The 25192-nt window shown below is 32.4% G+C and overlaps 1 protein-coding gene and 1 pseudogene across 10 annotated transcripts in view; both read right to left on the reverse strand.

Moving 5' to 3' along the window:
- The window catches only part of PPP1R9A (protein phosphatase 1 regulatory subunit 9A), a 262803-nt gene that overhangs the window by 94786 nt on the left and 142825 nt on the right, over positions 1–25192 (reverse strand). For all 10 annotated transcript variants that reach the window (XM_039878065.1, XM_039878061.1, XM_039878060.1 and 7 more), the window contains exons 4-5: positions 22200–22320; positions 12361–12465 (exon numbers count right to left, since the gene is read on the reverse strand). In XM_039878065.1, coding sequence (XP_039733999.1) covers positions 12361–12465; positions 22200–22320 — 226 coding nt within the window. The remainder of the gene's footprint in view (positions 1–12360; positions 12466–22199; positions 22321–25192) is intronic.
- Positions 2104–2219, reverse strand: LOC120615253 (uncharacterized; annotated as a pseudogene).

The raw sequence follows: 25192 nt of genomic DNA on the forward strand, positions 1-25192 counted from the left end.
GTCAAGTTATTGTAAGTGGTACTGAGTTTTAAATTTCAGTTTCTAATTGTTGCTAGAGTATAGAAATATAATTTTTGAATACTGGACTTGTATTCTGTGACTTTGTTAAACTCACTTATTAATCATGGTAGCTTTTTTATAGATTACATAGCATTTTCCTATATAAAAGATCATATTCACCATGAAGAAAGACATTTGTATTTCTTCTTTTCCCACTTATTTATTTTGTTTGTTTGTATACCTATTTATTTATAGCTTTATTGCACTGGCTAAGATCTCCAGTGTATGTTTAAAAGAGAATGTAAGAGTTGACATCCTTGTTTGTTTCTTAATTTGTTTCATGATTCTAGAATATGAGTTCTGAATACCTAGAGACACACAGGTGAATTCATTTGGAGATATTATAGTTTCTATGATGGACGGAAGATACATAAAGTCTTTAACATGTACAACTAATCTAGAAATATCTTGAATTCATTATATTTTTGGTAACAATTTAAAAGTCAGAAATCAAGTGTAGGGATACTTAGTTATTAAGAAACTCATATCCTAGGATGGTACACTTTAGTAAAATCTAGATTGATCTTTTATCTTTTTTCAATGCATAACAGAGTGGAGTTTGAAGGAGTATCACTTATCTACTATAAAGTTGACAGGAGATTGAAGGAAGTAATTAATGTACAAAGTGCATATTAATCAAAACAGTAGCTGAACTCAAAGTAAAATTAGAATTCCCATTCATTTAAGCCATTAATTTTTAAACTCATTTGAGAATTACATTGTCAGTTCTTTTAGTTTAAGAATTTTCCCTAAGAATAGAGAAGTTTCTTTCCTCTCCAAGGCAAGTCTTTAAAGTTACTTTGAACACAGTTCAGGGAGAGGAAAAGATAAGATTTGGGCCACTTGCCAAATAGCTGAAACCACTGCTGCTGATTTTAGAGATGAAAGAAGGAATCTTAAAGATCTTGTGAGAAATTTTAAAGCAGAAAATAATTTTAAGTCTAAATTATATTACACAATAAAAATAATGTAATTATGTAATAAACTAAAACTCCAATATGATGTACAAGTTTCTTCCTATCCTCAAAACATGATCCCTAATTCCAAATCAGAATTATTTATGGATGCTAAAACTAAAAACTAAAAGGAACAAATACATATAATCGAAGTTTCAGAGAAAATAAGAATTGTTCCATATTGCATAAAAAAACCAGCATTTTAAATCATGAAGGCATAGTTGTTCAAAATCACAACTTGGCTTTCTTTCTGAAAGTACCCTTACAATTTAATATTATTCGTTATTTACACAATATTAGTTCATATTCAAAATCACTTTACAGTTTGAAGTGATTAGTAATTGCATATAAAAGACAATTCATCTCATGAAACTCACTTTTAAAAGTTTTATGTTAAAGTAGACATCCCTTCATTCAGACAGGTATGTTGGTTATAGCACCTAGCTGCATACATCTTTAAAGTCTTGTAATCCACTATAATTTATAGTACATATTTGCAATAATAGAATGTTATCCTGATAAATATGGTCCACAGGGAAAACAACCAGAACTGGAACTAAGCTATTCTCTATGTCTTATTTTCCTCATGTTAAAATTAGTATCTATTCCATATGTCTAAAGGAGTGATAAAAGAATAAAATATGGTATAGATATAAAAAGGACTCTAAGGCACTATTGTTACTATGAGAAAACTGATAAAATTTCCCATTTGAAAAATGTATAACATTAAAATTAACTCGCTATAGATGTTCTTAAATGTTTGGTCAATATTTAAGCTGTCTTTATAAATACATCCTATAACAGTACGTGTACAACCTACATTTTATAGAATTCAGTAGAAAATGTAAAATTTAAAGTAAGGTTATTTCAATTACGGATTCACAGTATGGATATGCCATGATAGTATTACTTAAGGATTAAAAGGGTCTGTAAAGGGGAAAAATGGCTTTGATAGGACAAATTCGCTGAAACATAAACATGACTTACTAGCTCTGTGACCTCAAATATCAATATTTCTACTCCTTCATTTCCATATCTGTAAAATAAATGATTTTATTTTTTAAATTTAATTTATTATTATTATTTATGCCTACAGCACCTGGTCTTCCTAGGTGGTCTCCCATCCAAGTACTAACCAGGCCTGACCCTGCTTAGCTTCTAAGATCAGACATCAGGCTTGTTCAGGGTGACATGGCTGTAGACCATGGACTGTGGCTCCACTGGGGTGTGAACCCAGGACCTTCTACATGTAAAGCAGACGTGCTAACTGCTACACTATGGAACCACGTCCAAAATAAATAATTTAACAAATAAATATTATACAATCCATACAAAAAGCTTAATTAATTACCTGGTGCCTACAGTGTTTAATAAATATTTGCTGTTGTTTTTATCTAGGTAATGTATTAATATCTAGATACAGTTGGGTACATTTAAAAGTACTACCTGCATACACTGCCCCAATTATCTCTTATTTGAATCACATTAGTTTTGAAAACAGAGTAGGCTTTTGTTAAGTCGACCACAGAAAAAAGAAAAAAATCCTCACACTAAAGTATACTTTGAGCATATTAATTTCAGTCATATAAAATACAAAAGTATGGATTACATGATCACTTTAAATTGAATTTTTAAAATATTCAAAAATGTAACAATTAATAAAGTGCAAAAATCAGTCTCTCTAAATATATGTGATAAAATCAACTGATACTTATACAGCTATGATTTATATTTTAGATATTATCTTCAACTGAAGTGACATATATGTAATCAAATCAGCCTGTTTCTAAACTTAACGATCCTTTGAGAAAATATCTTTTTTCTTTTTACTTTCTAATTTTTTTTTTGCTCGACAAGGAATGGTTCAATCTTATTTTTTTTGCTATAAAGAATGAGATAACAGAAACCAATGGGTATTTAAATTAAAAATTAGGTATTTTCTAAGATTGTAATTGACATACAATTGCAATTCTAAATCTAAAATATACAGTTAAGGTTTATGTTTTTAGCATGGCTTGTTTCTAGTGTTTAAAACGATCATCTTGTTTCAATGTAAATTATTTCACTAAGAAGTGCCCCTTCTCCCCCTCAGGCCCTCAAGGTGAGCTATAATAGGCAAAGGCAGATAAATCATTTTTTCTACTCCATCTATTATCGGAGCAAGGAATGTCCATGTACTGCCCTTTGGAGTTTAGATGACAAGATTATAAGGAATCCATTTGATTAGTTTATTGAATTCGCTGGTGTGCTATCAAAGAAAACATAAACAATTTATAAAATGGCATTTACAATTTGCTGAACTGAAGTCATAAAGATCCTACATGTTCTCTGTGAATGATGAGAGGTTATGTTGAAAAATGATTTATGAGTGTCTTGTTATTCAGACAAAAGTTATTCTAGTAAAAGATTAAACAGGTAGACTACCCATGATTCCAAATCCATAGTGGCTTCTCCTCTTGTCTGTGGGCAAGGGGACAGTCTTAGGAATAATGTAAACATGAAATCCACAAGGATTGGTGATTTCCATGCAAGTGGCAATTCCCTCACTGCCCTCTGTTATTAGGCACAATCACAAAATCGCTTTGATAAAAAATGATAATCTCAGTTTCCCCTTGTGCTGTGATAGCAACAAAAACTCATATTAAAATGATGTGAATGAAGTGAAAACATTTCAAGATTTAATGCATTTCAAATGGAAATCTCAGATATGCCAATGATTTTAAGTAAAAATTTTAAAAAACTTCCATATTTAGAAATTAAATGCCCAAGTGTGAATTCAAAATAAACATGTGCATACCTATAAAAAATTCACTTATCATTCATTTAAATTTCCTTTTGAATATTATAACCTTTTCAAAAATGGATAGAGAGATATTTAAGATCCTCAGATTTATTTATTTTCTATTGTGTGCAATGCAATTCCTATAAAATCCTGGCCTCTAGGAGTGGAGTACGGCACAATGTCAAAGTCATTAAATACATATGCCCCCTGGCAAAAGCAAGATGAATATGTAGTTATTGATCATAAGGAGCATGAACTTGCCAGAAAGCATTTAAAGTTTAATGTGAATGGTGTTGAAGAGCGAACATCATTTAGTAGAAACTTCTCATGAAGAAGCAGTCTCCCTCTCCTACTATCACTTTGCTGTAACTGCTATCCTTCAGGGGTAGAACAGCTGTCTGGAGTTTAAAAGAACACCTAATCCCTTTTCCAGAGTTTATTCGTTCAAATGTTTTACAGTTGTGTTTTTAAAGTTTTCTATTTTTTAAGCAAAAGTTTATAGAATCTTTACTTTTCTATGTAGAAGGAAAAAAATGTTTAGACTTCGCACTATTCTGGTCAGTCTTTCCTAAATAGTCTCAAAAGTTTCAGAATTCTTAAGACAAGGTATGCAACATTAAACAAATTATACTGTGGTATAACATGAATCCAGCTACCCATCTGTCCGTCCATCCGTCCAACTAGTTATTGATCACTACATATTAGGTAGCCTCTAAGATGGATCCAAGTGATCTCTGACTCCTGATATTCAGGTCTTGTGCAATTCTCTTCCCTTGAGTGTGGGGGAACTTGTTGACCCACATTTATCAAATAAAATACAGAACTGATGGAATGTCACTTTGGATATTAGGTTATGAAAAGATGGCAGATTCCATCTTGGCTATTCTCCTGGATCACTCCCTCTGGGGAAGCCAGTTTCCATGTTGTGAGGCAACACTGCAGAGAGGCTCTCAGGAGAGAGCTGGGAAGTGAAGCACAGAAACTGTGAGACAGTAGAAGTTTGTTGCTTCAAGTCACTACACTTTGGGGTAATATATTATGCAACACTAGGTACATTAACTATGTTAGGCACATAGAGCTTATGAACAAGACAGGCAAGGTTCCACTTTAAGCTACAGACCAAAAAAAAATTAATTCTTAAATGTTATATTGTAAATCCATGTTTGAATATTGAAAAGCACCCAGACATAAATTTTCTATAGATTTTTTTTTCTGGTAAAAATATCAATAATAATAAAGTACATTTAAAATAAAAGTATACGGTACAATAAAATCTACATATTGCTACAGAAACTCATTTTATTACACCTGCCTTTCTTAAAGAGACTTGGTCCTTCTTTCCAAATCATCATCATCAATATAATTAGTATGGTGCTTTTCAAGTTAAACATAACTATGATACATTTGAATAATCAGTTTTTATGAGGTCAAATTTATACACAATAAAATTCACCAAAATTAAGTTGTATACTATGATGAATCTTGACAAATACATATACAGTTATGTAATGACTACAATAACCACAACATAGAACATTTCATCACCTAAAAAATGTTTCCTCTCTCGCCTTTGCAGTTTAAATGCAATTCAAAGGGCTTTTGTGTCTGGCTTCTTTTACTCAATATAACACGTGTGTGAGTCAAATGTGGTGTCGAGTGTATTGGTAGTTCGCTTCTTTGTATTGCTGAGAAATATTTCATTGCATGGAATATAATACAATTTGTGTATATCAATTTATCAGTTAACAGATATCTGAGTTGTTTTTAGTTTTCAACCATTAAGAATAAAGTATCTATGAATATGCAAATATGAGTCTTTGGGTATATATACACTTTTATTGCTTTTGAGTGTATAGCCAGACTTGCTGGCTGGTATAGTAAGTGTACATTTTATTTTATAACAATCTGCCAAACTGTTCTGTAAAGTAGCTGTGCTATTTTGCATTCCCACTGGCAATGAATGAATGTTAAAGTTGCTCCACATCCTCATCAATGCATAGTATTATCAGTCTTTTACATTTCAGCCACTCTAGTTGGTGTGCAGTAGCGCTCACTGAGGATTTAATTTACATTTCCCCAATGATTAATGATGTTGAACAGCATTTCCTGTGCTTAACCGTATATCTTCCTTGGTGAAGTGCCTCTTTAATTGATTTGCACATTTTTAATAGGGTTATATATCTTCTTATTGAACTATAAGAGTTTTTCATGTCTTCTAAATAATAATCCTTTATCAGATAATTGTTTTGCAAATATTCGGTCTTTAGCTTGCTTTTTAATTTTCTTAAGAGTATTTTTCAAACCAAATGTTTTAAATTTTGATGCAGTTTATTTTATCATTTCTTTCCTTTGTGTTTCTTGCTTTTGTGTCTTAAAAGATCCTTGATTAACCCAAGATCATAAATATTTTTGCCTGTTTTCTAGAAATTTTATGGTTTCAGCTGTTGTACTCAGGTCTATGATCAATCTAGAGCTGACTTTTATAGACTATGGGAGAAGGTCAAGTTTTTTTTTCTTTTTAATGTGGTTATCCAATTATTCCAGCACCAATTGTTGAAAAGGCTATAATTTCCCCCACTGAATTTACTTTGTTACATTAGGCAAAAAACAATTGTTTATGTCAGTTTAGGTCTGTCTATATTGGAACTCCTGATTCTGTTCTATTAATCTATATTTCTATCTTTATGCTTAAACGAGACTGCTGTGATTTGAGTAGCTTTCAGACAGTGAAAGTCCTTCAACTTTGTTCTTTTTTTAAAAATCTCCAGATTTAGGAAAAAGTGAAATCTTAATAATATTGAGTATTCGGATCCATAAACATGGTTTATTTCTTTGCTCATTTAGGTTGTCTTTATTTTGTCTCAGAAGAATTTTGCTGAAATCTTCAACTTATTATGTCAGATTATTCTTAAGTACTTCACATTTTTGATGCTATCATAAAGGTTATTTTAATCTGAATTTTCAATTCTTTGTTGTTGCTAGTATATAGAAATAGAATTGAGTTCTGTATATCAACCTATCTCCCATAATCTTGTTTGACTCATTTATTAGTTCTAGTAGCGTCTTTTGTAGATTCCTTAGGATTTTCTACATCGATGACCATATCATCTGTAAACAAAGTGTTTTACTTCTTCCTTTATGATCTATTTCTTATTCTTGCCTCATTAAACTAGCTATGACCTCCAGTGCAACGCTGAAGAGAAGTGGTAAGAGTGGACATACTTCCATTGCCTTTAAACTAAGGGGAAAACATTTGATCTTTCGCCATTTACTATTAGCTGTAGATTTCACTTAGATGCTAGTTTTCACACTGATGAAATTCCCTATTATTTCAAGTTTCCTGAGTTTTTTTCAAATCATATCTACAGAGATGAGCTTATGATTTTTTTCCATTATTCCATTAGTATGGAAAATTATATAGGTTGAATTGCAAACATTAAATCAATTATGCATTCCAAAGATGTCACTTGACCATAATTTTATTACCCTTTTTATATATTCCTGACTTCGATCTGTTAAAATTTTAAGGATTTTTGTATCTATATTCATGAGGGATATTGATGCGTAATAATTTTTCTTTTAATGTCCTTTTCTGATTTTGGCATGCTGGTTATGCTGGCCTCATAAAAGAAGATGAGATATGTCTCCTCTTCTATGTTCTGCAAAAGTTTGTACAGAATTGATGTTATTTCTCCCTCTAATGTTTGGTAAGATTCACCAATGAAACAAACTGGAACTGAAATTTTCTTTGCTGAAAAGCTTTAACTCTAAATTCATCTTCACGTATCCAAGACTTATATTGGCACCCCCAAAAGAATGAAAAGAAGAGACTATTAATGGTTTCCTATGTAGACTAAGACATGGAGTAAGAGGAAAAGAATATTCATTTTTTATTTTTATACTATTGAACAATTTGACTATTTTCGTTCATGTGTGTTCATTTCTTTTATTCAACTATTTTTAACCAATGAAAGAGGAAAATGGCACATAAAGAAAATTATAAAAATTAAAAAACACAAGGATTCAAAAGAATAAAGTTAGTATACAAATTCACACGATAAGACTCTGTGCCTTTGTTAGAAATGGCTATAAAATTGACTCTTGGTTTTCTAGCAATCTACATGAACATCTAAGAAGTGATCAGAGTTTTCAGAAGAAAATACTAATAGCTAGTATTTTATTTAATTCTAACTTTTTCTATGCATTCATTTAAATACATAACATGTATTAACTCATTTAATACTCAGCACAAATCTATGGGTTAGGTACTATCATGATGCTCATTTTATAGATGAAGAAACTGAGGCAGAGGGAGATTTAAACATTTCCATAAATTCAGACATCTGAAAAGTGGTTAAGCCAGAATCTGAATCCACGAAGTCTGGCTTCATGTAAAAAAAAAAAGGCAGTTATAGAGAAAGAGAATATTTCCTGGTACTAAGAGCAGAAATTAATATCAATGAATATATTAAATATTATTTATAGCTTGTAATAGAAAAGTCTTCTATGATTTTACCTATCTGCTACCTATACTACAACCCAAAACACATTTTTCCTCTTATCCGCAAAGATAAAACACAACAGAGTGAACCAAATGTCTTAATTTGGGACATCTCCTCTGGCCATCACGTAAGACTAAATTCCATATCCAAAAATAAAGGAAAGGTAGTTTTATTTAACTTTGATTTAGTCTATAAATATCTAGTGATTCCTACTTTCTTTCTGTAGGTATACGACCAGTGATTTACATCTTTTGAACTACTTCCTGTTATTTTTTCTAATAACTTTATAATTTCAAGTTTAAAATTATTTTCTCCATAACTAAACATGAGCCAACAAACATAAGGATCTTTTCAGGATCTCCAAGAAAAGCATAATTTAGTATGTGTTAATACATGTATATATATATATGTATGTATATATATAAAATTGTGAATAGGTAGATGAACTTGCTTATTCAAATGAACTGAATCTAAACTACCTAAATTATTTTTTACATAATACAGGATATGACAATGAGAATAAAACTTTATTCTAACTTTTAAACTATATTACACTTGGAAAGTTACTATCAACCACCAAACACATTAAAGGTTTTTAAAAAACTGCTAAAATTTTCTTCCTAGGTTTTCAGCAGGTAACACTGAAATATATAATAAAGACATACTAAATAGCATGAATCCAAAGTCAAAAGTCAGAAGGAATCTCAAGTAAATGTGTTATGCAAATGTATTATATAGCATGAGTTAATCTAGAGCCATTCTAGATAGACCAAATGCTTATAAAGCTATGAAATGTATTAATCAGGGATACATGATACTTTGCAAACATGGGTCCATGAGTTGTTTCAAGCAAGACATACCAGCCTATCAAAACTGTTTGGTGATAATAATTGTATTTATTACTTGTACCTGGATTTGGTGGAGTCTAGGGGTTTACAGTGGTTAAGCTGGTCATGTAGTAGGAATGCACCTACATGACCAGCACTATGAGAGACCCCTACCACACAAAGACTTGGGGCTTCCTGCTACCAAAGTGCTTCATGAACATGTGCATGGTGGTTTAAAATTTGGAGATGAACAAGTCCCAGGAGACCCAGTGGATGGATGATAAAAAAGGGTATGTCTGAGTCCCCCACACCCACCCCTTTGATGCTTATCTTTCTCCCACTGTTACCCTGTGTAATCATTTCTGAGTACAAACTATGAGTCTTGTGAGTCCTTTTCATAATTGATAAAAGTAATTAACATGATAAAGGCACAGTGCTCACTGTCAGGACTTAAACTAAGTGATGTCAGTAAAATGAAGGAAATAATAATTTACCAAGGCTTTGAAATTATAGCTATCCCAGGAACCAGCCTAGTTTGAGCTGGACCACTTCTTCACAGTGGCCTAATATGCTTTAAATCATATAAATGATGTAGGATTGAAAAACATATATATCCCTGGAAATTATCACATTAAAATATTTGTATTACGAGGTCTCTAGTATGTTAAAAATTGCATATTAACAGGGTCTTCATTAGTACTATTAGTTCATAAACTCAGGTATAGTAATTCAGTTTAATGAAATAAAGCAGGCTAAGAGGTCAGAGAAAAATGATTCTCTGTAAGTGTGGGTAAAGTCACAGAACTTCATTGTGTGATTTTGATTCATATCCAAACACTAGCACCGATTTCATGTACATTTTCAGGAATTAAATAAAAATCTTGATCTCTAATACTTAAAAAATAACCACCACTCAAATCTGTTTCACTTTTCTCATCGCCACTAGCTTATGTTTCCCCTTCCTGGCTCTTTAAAGACACGAGTTCCAACAACCCCTTCCAGATCTGTGCTTAGTAGTCAGAAAAATTCAAACTAAGTTTACTAATTTTTCAGATATGTTTTTAAAAATAAAGTTTAGTAACCACTGAATGTGGTAGCTCGGTCATCAATGAATAAGAAATACAGAATGCTACAGATTTTAAACCTTTAGTTTAAAACAGGTTATTAAAAATAGAGGTCTAGTTTTTGGATCCTGTTTTTATATTAATACCTTATAAAGAACTACCCACATAAAATATATTTGGAGGAATTCAAAAATTATTATTAATAAGTTAAAATTGGGGAAAGACTTTTTTCCTTACATTCAATTGATTAAGATCCCGCGTTACATAATTTCAATCACTTAAGACCCAGTTTAAATAATTTGAGGGAACAAAGGCAGCTAAAGGTCCCATTTTAAAATCAAGATTTTTGCAAAGTGAATGAGGAAATAAGATCAAAGTAGAATGATCTCTTAACCTAAAGTCAAAAAAGTGGTATGAATGATAAGTGCACAAGGAAGAAGAGATAACCAGGAGACAGTGAGGTCAAGGAGGACTTCTTGGAGGGAAAAGAATCTGAAATATGTTCTTGAAGATAAGTAGGTTCTAAATAGAAGAGAGTATTTTAAACAGAGAAAAAAAATGGCAGAGAAAAAGCACACAAAAATAATTCACAAGTCACATTTGACGGATGATGACTACACTGGTATGACTGCACCACAGCACGAACCCAGGGAGAGGTAAGTGATAAGATCTGATGATGAAAGATTTTTAATACCAGGATAAAGAGCTTAGATTCCTCAATGAATGGAGGTCCCCTGAAGTTTCTGAAGAGGAGAGGGACATGATAAACGCAGAATTACTATTTCTACCCACAGATCTTAGTTGTACTACTAGAGTTACACAAAATGAGTCAATTCCTTTTTCTGATAGCCCTTCATATATTTGAAAACTGCTATTACCTTCTTCTATTAGGGGTAAGAATGAGGGCTGATTCAAGGGAGAGATTGAAATCAGGGAGAACAGTTAACAAGCCTTTGGCGATTTGTACAATGCTTGAAATGATAACAGCAGGAAATTATGAAGAGAAAGAAAGGATAGCTATAATTTCATGTAACTACAAACTTTTTTCCAACTGAGAAATGTTCTTATAAGTTGAATGTGTATCTTATTTCACTTTTAAATTCACTTTAAACCCTAATGGGCAGCTTCAAAACCAAGTTCTATACTGACACAGGAAAGTGCTGCCTCAATAACAGACAGCAATCTTCAGAACACAATTGCATTTACTGAGGGGACAGTACAGTTTCTCCTGTACTCTTTCCAATTATTTTACATACTTTTCTCAGGACTATGGGTATTCTTGAAACATTGACATAGCACCCATAAAAGTTGCTGAGGTTGTATTTATAAAATATTACCTTCGGCATTAAGGGGTGCTTTCCAACTGAAAAAGTATAAATTCTAAAACTTAAACTCATGCTTGTGCAACATAAAATACACTGCAATAAAATCCTAATGTTACCTCTTTATAGCAATATTAACTCACCAATATTTTCAACATATTTGTCAGTTTCATTTAGATGGTAATAACACTAAAATACTTTCATAATTACAAAGACTAAGTAATGTCCTCTTATGTGTTCCTTCATAGGACTTATGGAAAAGTATAAGATGTAAACAATACTATATTTAACAATAAGTATACTATGATCAAATAAAACAAATTTCAAACCTTGACCTCAGTTGGCTCAGGACTACTCTCTTATTTGTTTTCCAATCTATAATTTTCAGAACCCCAGGACTGGACATAAATTTCAAGGTTCAAAAGAAAATACTTTCTGTCCTATTAAGTTAGAAAAGTTATAGCTTGCCGAAGATTAATCCTGCTTGATTCTTTAAAACAATAAAAAGATTTTAAAAATGCATTCGTCAACCTCAAAACACTCAGCCTGCTTGTCTAAATAATATGTATCATTAGATGTATGTATGATCACTAACGTAGCTCAGTAATCAACAATATTGATTCTCACTGTACACTTCATATTGTCATGTCTTTCTAGAATACTATAGTTTATAGTTTTGTTATATTTACATGAACTAATTACAATAAAGAAGGAAAAATTAAAAACTAAAGGCAAATTTTAGCATTCTCATTGTAATTACATATATTTATACGTACAATTATAGAAAACCAAAACTCAACAAAATATCAAGTTACCAAATTGTACATATCTAAAGCCACATATTTACCTGACGTTACCCTTGGTGTTTCTGAGAACTGTTGCAGCAAAATTCTGTGTGACACCCACCAAGCTGATTCCATCCACTTCCACAATCTGGTCATTGACTTGTATCCTTTGGGAAGAGGAAAAAAATTGCCCACAATTAATTTTTCTGATAATACATTATCATTCACAACAAATTCATTAACAAAATACTTGATTTTAAGATACTCATTGATACAAAATTTGTCTTTTATATATAAACTCTAGATCTCATTCAAATGCTTAATGTTACAGAAATTAACAAAATCATTTCACTGGTTTTTAAGATTAGTTTTGGGAAAACTGACATCTTACCATATTGACTCTTCCCATCAATAAAAACTGAGTACCACTGTAATTACTCTGGATAAGTGCTGTACATACCATGTGTTGCTGCTGTGTGTTAAGAGAAGTTATTTAAAGCTCAGAAATAAGAACAATTGGAGGTCAACATGTCTTCAATGTCATGTAGGTGCATCACAGAACCAACTGAGGATAATTTGAGGGAATATATTTTAATTGATCCACTGTTTAAAACTGATGAAAAGTCCTGGACATAGTAAAGTTGCATGTTAATTTGTAGATTTTTGCCCTGAAAAAATTCAGATACTTTTCTTCTGTTAGAAAAGATAATCCCATAAGCCATAGTTTATTTCCCTGTAGAATATTAACTAGTTTTATATCTATCTTAAAAATGTTATTCTAATATTACTTTATTAACTTGTCTTTAAATGCCTACTCCTAAAATGTTCTTTGAACCACATTTATCATTTTATCAGTTCTCTTAGTGAGTTGAATAAACCCTGATACATGTTCATTTTTTATTTATAAAAGTCATCTTTTTAGTTCTTGACTCTTAGCCTATAATAGTTTTGGATGTTCCACCAAGAAGCCAGAACAGATTCACAAAGACAATTCAACTGTAATACCAGAGATATGTATTTCAAGGATTAAGACCAGCCACATTTTAGCTTGGTCTCTAAAGTGATTCTAAAGCAGCAACAAAATTTCATCTTTGCTACCACCATGTTTTCTTTTTTCTTTTTTTTTTTTTCCTAATTTAGTACTGTAAATTTTTTTTTCTTTCTGGTTCTTATCCAGTTTAATTCTGGATCAAATCTGCACTAGATAGTGATAACAACAACGAATTCCCCACTGGTAGCAGCAATGATCAGGAGTATGATTTTATAACCTGATCATTCGAGACTTCTGTTGGGATTATAGGTATCTATTATTATTACCATGTGAGAGACAATAAAGAATTTGAGTTGCGATCCTTTAATTTCTTTGTCTATTTGTGAGTTCAAACTATTTCATTAAAAAATTTAATAAACACTAGAAAGGAGAATAGCCCTTTGAAATCTTGACCAGTGGGTTTGTGTTTCTTTGATCTCTTGACCTGTTTCTGAGGCTGCAGAGCCTGAGTGGCCGTAATTGAGAGAAGACATCATGCTGCACTGTGTGCGGATGAAACATGTTCCTAACGGGAGTGTGTTTAATAAATAAATCAAAGAAGCGATAATCTAATTGGTTCATAGAGAATCCTAAGCACTTTCATAAATCTTCTAGTATCTAATAAAAACTTTAAATGTGCTAGACATTTGAGAAAACAATCCTTCTTAAAAACTCTGTTAGATGCTCAGAAATATTTTTTAATAAGAGCTCAAGTTCATGTAATAAAAGTGAGTCTTTGACAAATAAGACTAATTTAATAATTTTGGTTTAAATACACAGCTGTTTTCTCCATGATTTTGCGAAGTGAATGTGTATTTTCATGAAAAGACTAGTTAATCTGAACTTCCTAACATTCAGATATGAATACTAATCAGATAAACTAACAGGTCTCCTACATAAAGTTTAAAAGCATAAAAAAAATACAAAATTGTGTTCAACTAAACTGAATCATAATTCTCACACTTTTATATCAATAGTAATTATGTTTTTTAGATTACCAACTTAAAACATGATTTCCAAGATTCTTAGTTATTTCTAAAACCTTGGTAATAAAGCACAACTTTAAATACTGTATATAATGAGCACGGTAAAATTTCTGTTGAAAACAGAAACTCAAAACCACATGTATTAATTCTCCATCTCTTACATTTTTAAGAAAATGTCTTTTTGGCTTTCGTTTATAGATTATAGATCCTAGAGTCCAAAACATATAGTCTAGTTATTTTATGGTTATGCACATGCAACTTTAATAAAAAACAAGTAACTATAATGCTTCAGTCTAAAGGAAAAGTTTTTAGGCCATTTCCATAGTCACTAAATAAAATGCTACCATCAGCTGTCAAATTAGCATGTGCTGATTTTAGATACTATGTTAAAATTATAAATGTAATATATGTTCGTGATTAAAAATTTGGAAAATGTGGAAATATTTAAAGAGGAAAATAAAAATGTCATGTAATCCAACCATCTAGAGTTGACCGCTATTAAAATTATGCTGGTGAATTTCCTTTCAGATTTTTTTATTATGTATACACCTTTGTTTACTTACTGAACAAAATTAGAATATAAATATGTAGTTTTGTGGGATTAATACTTTTTTACTCATCAAGATAATATTTACTGAGTGCTTACTATACGTTAGGCAGTGTGCTATGAGTGCTTACTATATGTCAGGCGGTGTATTATATGCTCTTTACGCTTTGTATCTTATTTAATCTTGCAAATAGCCCTGATTAAATATATTAGAATTATGATAATTATTATGATTAGATTTCTGTTTTACATATAAGAAAGCATTGGCTCCTCTTATATAGTCATAACAAATAAGTGGCAGAACTTGGCTGGGAACTTCGGGTATCTGACTCCAGAGCTTACACTTAAATAATATGTTATGTTATATCACATCATTAAATACTTTTCTACAACAGACATTTAGAATACATTATGCTATAGTATTATATATGTAAGCCTCTTACATATTGTAATACTAGCATGTTGTTTCAAGCTACTGATCAGGTTAGCATTTTTATATAAATATCACTGTGAATATCTCTGATTATTTCTTTGAAATTACTTGCTAGGAGTGGAATCACTGTGTCAACATACATTACATGTTAAATACTAAATTGTCCTTCAGAAAGCTGTTCAATTTGCACTCCTCCTAGCAGTGTCGAAAAGTAGTCTACTGCACTTGCATTAAAAGTGAATATTGTATTAAAAAATCTTTTTATAATCTGAAATGTGAGACATTATTTTTAAATTTTGTTTTCGTGACACTTAAGATGTTTAATGGATACCTGTACGTCTTTCTTCTTTTTGTAAATTATTTTCAATTCGCTTTTTTCTTGTTATATTTTTTACAAATGTGTTATCATCTGTTCTTTTAGTGCTAATCTACACAAATAAGTGGTCCATACCGATTGTCTTCATTTCTTAACTACAAAGAACTTTCTCCTCTTGTCCTCCAGTCTGCTACCAAAAATGATAAAGTACAATAAAAAGAATTACAGTGGAATGCTAAACCTAAACACAGTGAATTTCTGTATTTAGTTTCATCCTTAATTCCCTTCAGATTTATTGCTTTGAAAATTATTTACCTCTGTTTTGAGATATCCAGTAACTTTTCCTTAGACCTAATCTTCTTAAACTTTTCAGTCTCATATTATAATCGCTGATTTCTAAAGACTGACTCACCCAGAGAAATTTCCAGTTCTGCAAGTTCCATTCATGGTAAGGGCCCTAATACAAGTGTATCACTTTTTATCTTTATATTATACTTTTACTGTACCATTTCTATATTTAGCTATGTTTAGATACACGAATACTATTGTGTTACAATTGCCTGCAGTTTCAATACAATAACATGCTATAGAGGCTGGGAGCCTAGAAGCAGTAGGCTATTCCAGATGACCTTGGTGTGCAGTAGGCTATACCATCTAGAGTAAGTGCACTATGACAGTTACACCACAAAATCGCCTAATAGTGCATCTCTCAGAACATACCTTCAGTTAAGTGGCACATGAATATATGTACAAGTCTGCATATTTTAACAAGTATGTTAAACTGTTACAAAGTTACTGTAACTCTACACCATGTTAATAAGTGTGTTCATCCTTGTACTTTAAGATGTAAAAATAGTATGTGTGGCTGCAGGAAATGATATTTGCTAGTCTGCTAAACTGCTTGTGTACGATAGGCAATTATTATCAAATACCTAACTACCAGTGAAGGTTGTTAACTAGAATTTAGTTAAGTAGACCACAAATTCAGTTTAATTTGGATAGCTGAGACTATGCTAGAAGCAACGGCGACAGAAAAAAATGTAATTGTACAGATGAGGTAATGGGATGAATTTTTGTTTTCCCAGAAAAAGGATAGTAGTTTAATGCTAAAGTGTCAGCCTGTTCTTGTATATGAAAGAACTTAATGAAGATCAAAACTTGCGTGTGTATATTAAGTTGCAGAAGGAGTCTGAAGAAGTGATGTTTATTTGCTTGAATCTTTTATCCTGAGAGGAGATAACTTTTAGATGCAACCTCACAGAATTCTAACACTGATAATCTCTCTCCAATCTTGGCTCATAATGAGAAGCACAAAAATGACAAGGGATGTGTCCTCGTAGTAAAAATTAAATAGACAGCTCTCTGCCTGAGACCATCCCAGAGTATGAAGAATACAGATAATCTGGACTTTCCAAAATTTTTCCACAATAGCAGAGAAAATAGCCTGTTTCCCTCTGGCAACATTGTCTACTGGAATGGAGTTATGGGAATGCACCTTGCTAATCTGAACAGGGCGTCTAGTCCTGGTCATTTCCTCAACAGCTTCCATGTGCTAACAAACACCAGTGTGCAAAGCTACTGCCCTTTAGCCTCCGTCTGGTACCTAAATTCTGAATCCAAAAAGGGGAAAGGCAAGTAAAAATCTATGTTGGACTATTCTGGGGCTTGTTTATTTACTGACATGATATAACTGGCAAGGGGAAACAAAAACAAAAAAAAACAAAAAGTCTACCTCACAGGGTAAGTCAGGTTCAGCAACCGATGCTGAATGAACAGGAGACCAGCTGGGGCAACATTAATAAACTTCGGTCCACATAGTCTTCCCCAAAATGCTAAATAGAGAAGTTCTAACTGTATGTGAACATACATTCATGTCAAAGCAGTTATAGTCTAACTCTCAAAGGGATGAACAAGCAAAATATTTGATTAAAGAGTGCCACGAAGTGTGTGCACAGAGAGGAAACCATCGACTAAGGAATTACAACAGAGGGACACAATTACAACAGCAGTTTCTACCTATTCAGCCTGCAGGAGGGAGAGTCTGCTGCAGGGTAAGTCCAAAAATAGACCCCTTCGTCTGTTTTATATGTTGATGTTACCCAAAAGATGGTCAAAAATAATTAAAATCTTTTGAAAACCAATGCTTGAATGAGGATAAACTACACAGCACCTTAATTTCATATTTGATATCTTTTCCCAAAAACCTAAAAAGGGCTGTATTCTAAAATGATATGCAAAAGCTTCAGAAACAACCACAGGAGCCAGAAACAAAGCAGATCCCAAATACATTTTCAATTTGCCTCAATTGTGATATTATAAAATTTACTTTGCTTTATAGGTTCATTAAAGAGGGCTGGAGAAATAATTAGTGTGTTAAAGTGTCCTGTGTACAATCATAAAAGTTCTGGCAACGAAAACTCATGGTTACAATACTTAATATTATTTTACTAAAAATGTAAAACTAAAACAGAAGGTAGAAGTAGCTACCATATCACCCAGCTAAAGCACAAGTTACCCTGTAAGAGACAAAGTTGCGCAAAGGGAGAGAGAAGGAGAGAGGGAGAAAGAGAATATAATAGAACAGAATAAAAAGAAAAATGTTACCCCCAAGTAAATGTGTTGAAAGTAATTAAAGCACAAGTATTCACTCACTCACGAATATTTATTGAGCACCCTCTATGTTTCAGGCATATGAAAAGGTACAAACAGAAATGAAAAGCTTTACGCAAGAAAATTTAGAAAGCAGGACATCATATCAAAGAATAAGAAAGCCTCAAAACTTTCTAAGTATACTAGATGAGTCAGGAGATATCTGGCAAATTTTTTAAAGTACTCAAAATGTGGTGAGAGCTTATGAGACGTTTGTAAGGGGTAAAAGCAATCAATAAAAAAGGCTTCTTCTTCTGTTGAGCTAATTAGAGGAAAAGAGAGAGAAAAGAATTTTCTAAATATGTCTGCTATTTAACATCCCTTGAAGGAAGTATGACTAAATCTTAGGTTAAATTGAAATAGTTTTCTTAAATAAGAGAGTTTTTAAGAAAATAAAGCAAGCTAGAAAGGTATAATACCGACTCATCTACTTAAAGCTAAAAGGACTACAAAGAACATCTAACCCAGAACTTTAATTCTGTCCACAACTGAGGTCTGAAGAATAACTTTCCCTAGGTCACATGGAAGTAATTTTATTATTTTTAGTTGTAGTTTAAAATATATGTAAGTATTACATATTCTCTCACTGGAAAAATTAAATATTCCAGATTATCTGAAATCCAAAAAACAGCCAATATAGTCATCTAATATTTTGGTGTGTATTAATTCCAAGTTTTTTGGAGAGATAGGGAGAGAGAGAGAGAGAAAAAGAGGGAGGGAGAGAGAAGTTGGGGGGCGGGGCTGGAAAGAATGAATAAATAGAAAACACCCACACAAGAATGGCATCACACTAATCATGTTTTGTGAATCCTTAAATACAATATCAATAAGCATATGTAACACAACTTTTTAAAAATTATTATTGACTGGAGGCAGCAACCAACTGTTCCTTTTGTAATTGTTTTATACTGATATCTTTTAAATAGTAAACATTTAAATACTGTGCAAATGAGCACACCAGAAATAGTGGAAATAATAATATAATAATTTAAAGGATACGAACACTACCATAGGTCTAATAATGAGACCGCTTATTTTTGTATATAGATATATCTTCAATTTTCATACACATATAAAAGGTATGAACTGAAAAATCTCTAAAATCCCACTGACCTCCAAAATTTTATTATTCTATGTATATTATTCTATGCACCTTATATATCTTTCTACAGATATATAAAATATACTATAGTTTTTCATGACTTCCCATAACTATTTTCTTAACAACTTTCAAGTTTATTCCTACTTCATTCAAGTACAGTTTCATAAACTGTACCATAAAAGGTTTTTTATTTATATGAGCTTATTTAATACAACAATGTAGATAACATTAAGTAATTTGTTTTAATATACCACAGCTCTATGTAGAGGGGATGAAATTAAGACTCCTGGTCACATGATCTCAAAGATTCTGTTCATTTCATTACATTGAGTGACCTTTCTTAATATATTCACTGAGACATTTATTAAGCATCTATTATAACAATAGAATTACTATACTAGGAAATATTCATTTAAAAAGGTTGAGGAGATGCACACCGTAACTGATAAAGTGAAGATCTTGTGTTGGTGTAAATATTAAAACTGCACAAGAGAAAAAATCAGTAAATAGGTTAATAGAAAATCAACCTAATTTTTAAAATGAATGATGGAAAAACAAATAGATCTGCTTTTAGAACAACAGGAACTGGCTGAGTGCCAACTGCAAAATTTTCTACCTTTTTGTTTTTTAATTACTCTGTATTTAAGTTTGGCTTTGTGGCTCATTTACTTAAGAGGGATGATCATAATAATTTAGTATTGTTTGAATAGTAATAATATGAATTATGTCCTATCACTTGAGAATGACTTAAATTTTTCATGAAACTTAAAGAGACGTTTTAGCTCAATTGGAAGAAAGACTCTAAATAATGTTTATTGCTGTAAACATTATGTAATTCACTGAAGGAGTAAAGAGGTTATTTCCATAACTATTCTAAAATGGAAGAAGACTGTTAATAAATTACTTTTAAACATAAAATGTTAATATCCCACTTTGTATTAAGTGCGATACATATTTAGTCTGCCGAACATTCACTCAAAAGATTCACTTCAGAACTTCTCTATTCTAGTACTGTGGGAATATAAATAAAGCTACTGACTAAGATGTAGTCCCTAACTTTATAGAAAGAGATGATACCCAAGGTGTGGCTTTTTCTTTTAATAAATCAATTTAGTTCCCCTTGGGAATTATCTGTGTACATCAATATGTGTTATTAGGATCACAAAAGAAATAATGCTACTATGAGTCTCAGCAGAGATTCAGAAGTGATTTTCAACATGCTTTATTTCTTGAGAAGATGGTTAAATGACAGATACTTAAACTTTAAAAAAAAAAAAATCAAAGCCAGTTATTCAATGTTCCTAGAAAAATAAGATTTTTCTTTGAATTTGGTACTCATATTTTTGGGTCTTTTATTTCTATTGCCAACCTTCTGCTTCAACCCCAACCTGATGCAGCATCCTGATGGAGCCTAGAGTGGAGAGTAATCAAAGTTTTTAAAGATACTTGTAGCTTGAGATGATGAAAACTAAGACAAAACAATGATCTGATGCTTGGCATACATCTAAATTGCCCAAGGTGAATGTTTACAGCAGAGATTGCTGGACCTCTTTCCTAGAGATTTTAATTCCTCAGGTTTAAGTTCTGCTCAAGAACTTGTATTTTTAGACAGAACACTTTTTGAGAGACATTGATCTCCTAAATTACCTTCAGTGCAGAATTAAAGTTCCTATTTTCCCTTTCACCTCTGTCATTTTCAAAAATGCCAGACCTATTATCGCTTGTTTGATATTTCTGGGGTGGGGTTTTTTTTTTTTAAACAATTTTATGAGTTTATTTGAGCCAAACTGACGACATATGCCAGAAATCAAGATCTCAAGTGCTCAGGAGATAACAGTTTTGCAACTTCTTTAATGCATTTCAAATTAAGGAGGACAGATAAGGAAGGAAGATAACGTGGAGATGGGAAAAGTAGGGCAGGAATTGGATTACAGCAGAGTTAACAAGATTACATGCTCTCTTAAGGGTTACTACTCCCTTAGAGAGGTATTACTTCTGGTATTTCAAAGGTGCGTTTATCTAGATGCAAAATAACAAGGGACAGGGCTTGCTTAAGGCACAAATAAACCTTTTACTTATATGCCTGAGGTATGACTACTCACCATGACCTGCCCAGGAATTTATGATTAGATACCCTGTGAGGTTACTTTCTACAGAACCCATTTTCTCATCCAAAGTTCCCCCATCTGGTCGTAAGTCAGTCTGAAGGATGTATTGATAGCCAACCTTTTGATTGGATACTGTGGTCTCTCGGTGTTAGGAAGGCTCATTCTTACGAAGTCTTAGTATCGATGTCATCTTTTTGACCACTGGGGATGGAGCAATACCAAAACCATGGTATCTGAGTTGAGGCTGAATTTTTCCCAGAAAGGGAAGGGCAGGTAAACGGAAAGCAGTCAGGTCTCATGGCCTTCATTGTGAAAAAACACTGGATCATCATTTCCTGTGAACTATCGTAATCCAAGGTTTGCCTTCTGCCTCATTTTTCTGTAGCTGGCATCTATTATAACATGTTTTAATATTTCTGAAATGAAACTACATGCTGCTTTCCACAGTACATATTCTTAAACTATATACACCCATATTTCTCCTCACTTTCTACTAGATTGATGAATGGACAGGTACAGAGGTAGATATAGATAATAGATCCATCCACTCATTTACCATCAGGTATTCTGCCTACAAATCAGAAAGTAATTCAAGTGTTTGAATATTTTCCACATATAAGACACACTCTGAAATTATGTCCTAAAATAGCGAAAGAAGAAAACTACCATTGAAAGAAATTCCCAGAAAAGTTTCCTAGATTTTAGTTATTGATGACAGCACTTAGCTTACCTGCCATCCCGCTGGGCAGCACCGCCATCTGTTACAGTTTTGACAAATATCCCCAGCTTTTCAAGTCCAGCATCTGCTCCAACACCCATTCCAATAATACTTATACCAAGTCCATCCTCATCTATGAAAGAGAGGGGGGAAAAAACAACCTAAGTGTTACACTAGTCTGCAATTAGCTGATAGACCTATTTGCTTTTTTAATTTTGTTCTTTATGAACTCTGTGATATGATTGCCTTGGCAGAATTTTTTTTCTATGCTGGGGAGCAAGGGTGTCAAAAAAGATCCTACAAAAGGCTCATGAATTTAATCTCACTTTACTACTGCAGTTGGATATTCATTGTGATCCTAAGAAAAGGTAATAATTTGATTATTGAGGACTCAATCATTCTTAAAACACAGGCTCTCTAAACAATATAATATTTTAAGCACAAAAGCATACACACTCAAACACACCTATTTTATTTATTTGTTTGTTTTTTTAGGGGGAATAAAATTTTTGAGTCATATTTTCTTTCCTTAAGAAAAGAAAAGAAAGTATGTTTTATTATCTTTTAGTCACTCTGAGGCTGGTCTGATTTCATTCCCATTAGTTATCCAGTTTTTTTTTTTTTGCCTGCTTTCACAAAGAATTCTTTGGAGTTCATAATTTTACGATGCATCTCTAGGTTGACCATTCTGGCTTAACTTTTCCTGGGTGAGCCATAGATATTACTTTAAATAAATGTGATCATAATATATCTGGAATTTCCCCTTTATTTATGTGGTCTTCTTTTCTTTTCTACTTGTTCCATATCCCTATTCACATTAATAAGATCCCATGTGTCTTTCACTACTGTCTCTGTCCTACCATACAAGGATATAATCATATCGACAACTAGTTTGTATATATGGCTTTTTTCCCCCTTCTTATTTACTTTACACCAAAAAAGATCATATTATACCTACTTCAACTTATTTTTCTAATTCAATAATACCTCATAGATAGCCACTTACATAGCCTTAGATCACTTCTAATGACTGCATAATATTTCATGGTGAGATTAGATATCATAATATATCTACCTATTTCTCTACTGATAGGCATTCACTTTTGTTTCCATTTTCTTGGCCTTGTGAACAATACTGACAAATATCTTATTCTTCATTCACTTACAAATCATGTGTTTATCCATACTTCCATCTGTCCTTTCTATATATTTTAACATCTACATATATATTTTAACATCAATGATATAAGAGATACTCTATTTTACAATCCACAGTTTTTGGGTAACATTCAAAGTTATTTTCTGAGAGCCTCAAAGTCTTTGTTATTATGTTGTATCAGCTGCATAAAAAAGTAGATACTAGCTAATTAGCTGTAGATTATTAAAGGAAACCTGGTTCATGTACTCAACAGAATGCTGATGCCTTTAAAAAACTTTTTAGCAATAATTTTTAATATACTGAATATTCTTAATTAGTAATCTTTCAAATATGATTTATTTCATTGATTATTCCTTGTCACCAATTCTGCTTTAAGTATTTCTGAGTACAATTCATAATCCTACATATAAGTACAACTCAAAATCCGACATCCTAAATAAAGATATTTAAAAATATGTCATTTGGCAAAAGTGCAATTCATTTGCTCAGTTACACGCTAAAGAAAGCTTTATAGAGTGTTCTCCCTGGAGAAACCGTCTGATGTGATCCCCAGCTGAAGGCACTCCCCACACTGGTTCTGGGCGTGGGTGTTCTCCAGTGTGAGCACTTCAATGCTAATGTATGAGTGATGGCTGGAGACTTTCCTTCATTTCTTACATTTAGAATGTTTGCACGCAGGTGACTTCCCATATTTATTTCATTCTAATTGTTCATCAAGAGGCTTCCTCTTGCTAAAAATTTTCCTACATTCATTATAGTTTTAGGGTTTCTCCACAGAATCTTTTTCTTGTGCAGATGAAGGTTAGATCTATGCTGCAGGCTTTCCTCACTGGTTATACATAAAAAGTGTCTTCTCCCCTACGTGGGTTCTCTAATATACATAAAGATTAGCTGTATGGCTGAATTCTTGCCCACATTCACCACACGTATAAGGTTTGTCTACAGTGTGAATTTGTTCATGTTGATGAAGGGATGAATGATGACCCAAAGTCTTCCCATCATGTTTATATCCAAATAAGTCTCCCACCAAGTATGTTTGCTAATTCAATAATACCTCATAGATAGCCACTTGTGTTGTTTAAGAGATGATCACTACAGATTCTTCTACATTCAATATTGTCATAGGGTTTCTCTCTTGCATGAAGTCTCTGGCGTATATTAAGTATTAGCTGAATTCTTGCTCACATTCATTGTATTTATAGGAGTTTCTCTTTATTATGAATTGCCATGTGTGATACTTTCTCACACTCAAAATATTCAAAGGGTGCCTCTCAAATGTTGATTCTCTGTACTATCACGCCATTAAATCATTTCTTTCTGCAAATATCCTGCATGAAAATTGCATTTTAGTTTTCAAATCCATTTCCCTGCCTGGATTCAGGTTTTAGTAAAAATTATCTTTCTTCTTTCCATAGTACCTCTTGTTAAACTAACTGGAAAATTATTTAGATTTGTAGAGCTGAAAACCTGATTGTGAGAAAAGCTTTATTAGTTTGAGCCAGTGTGTAATACCTGAAAGATGGTGATAATGAAAATCAATTAGAGTACAATCAACCCACAGAGACCAGAGAACTCATCTCATCTTCTGTACAGCTTTCTCTGAGATATGTCTGTTAAGCATGGGTGAAGTCCAGAGCCACATACTTGAAGCCACTGATTCTTGTGGCTACACTGTCAAGAACCCAGCAGCCACCCTGTCTTCATCTGTACATATTCTCCTGGGAATAGGCAGAGTACTAAGTAAGCAGAGCAGCTAGGAATAGATGGAAAAGACTGTGAGGCTCTGTTATTACAGAAAATGCCATCACCATGCTCTGGAGTTCGGAGCCTATTTTCTCTCTCAGGA

Source organism: Pteropus medius, unplaced genomic scaffold, assembly GCF_902729225.1.
Source record: "Pteropus medius unplaced genomic scaffold, Ma_sr-lr_union100, whole genome shotgun sequence".
NCBI lineage: Eukaryota > Metazoa > Chordata > Mammalia > Chiroptera > Pteropodidae > Pteropus > Pteropus medius.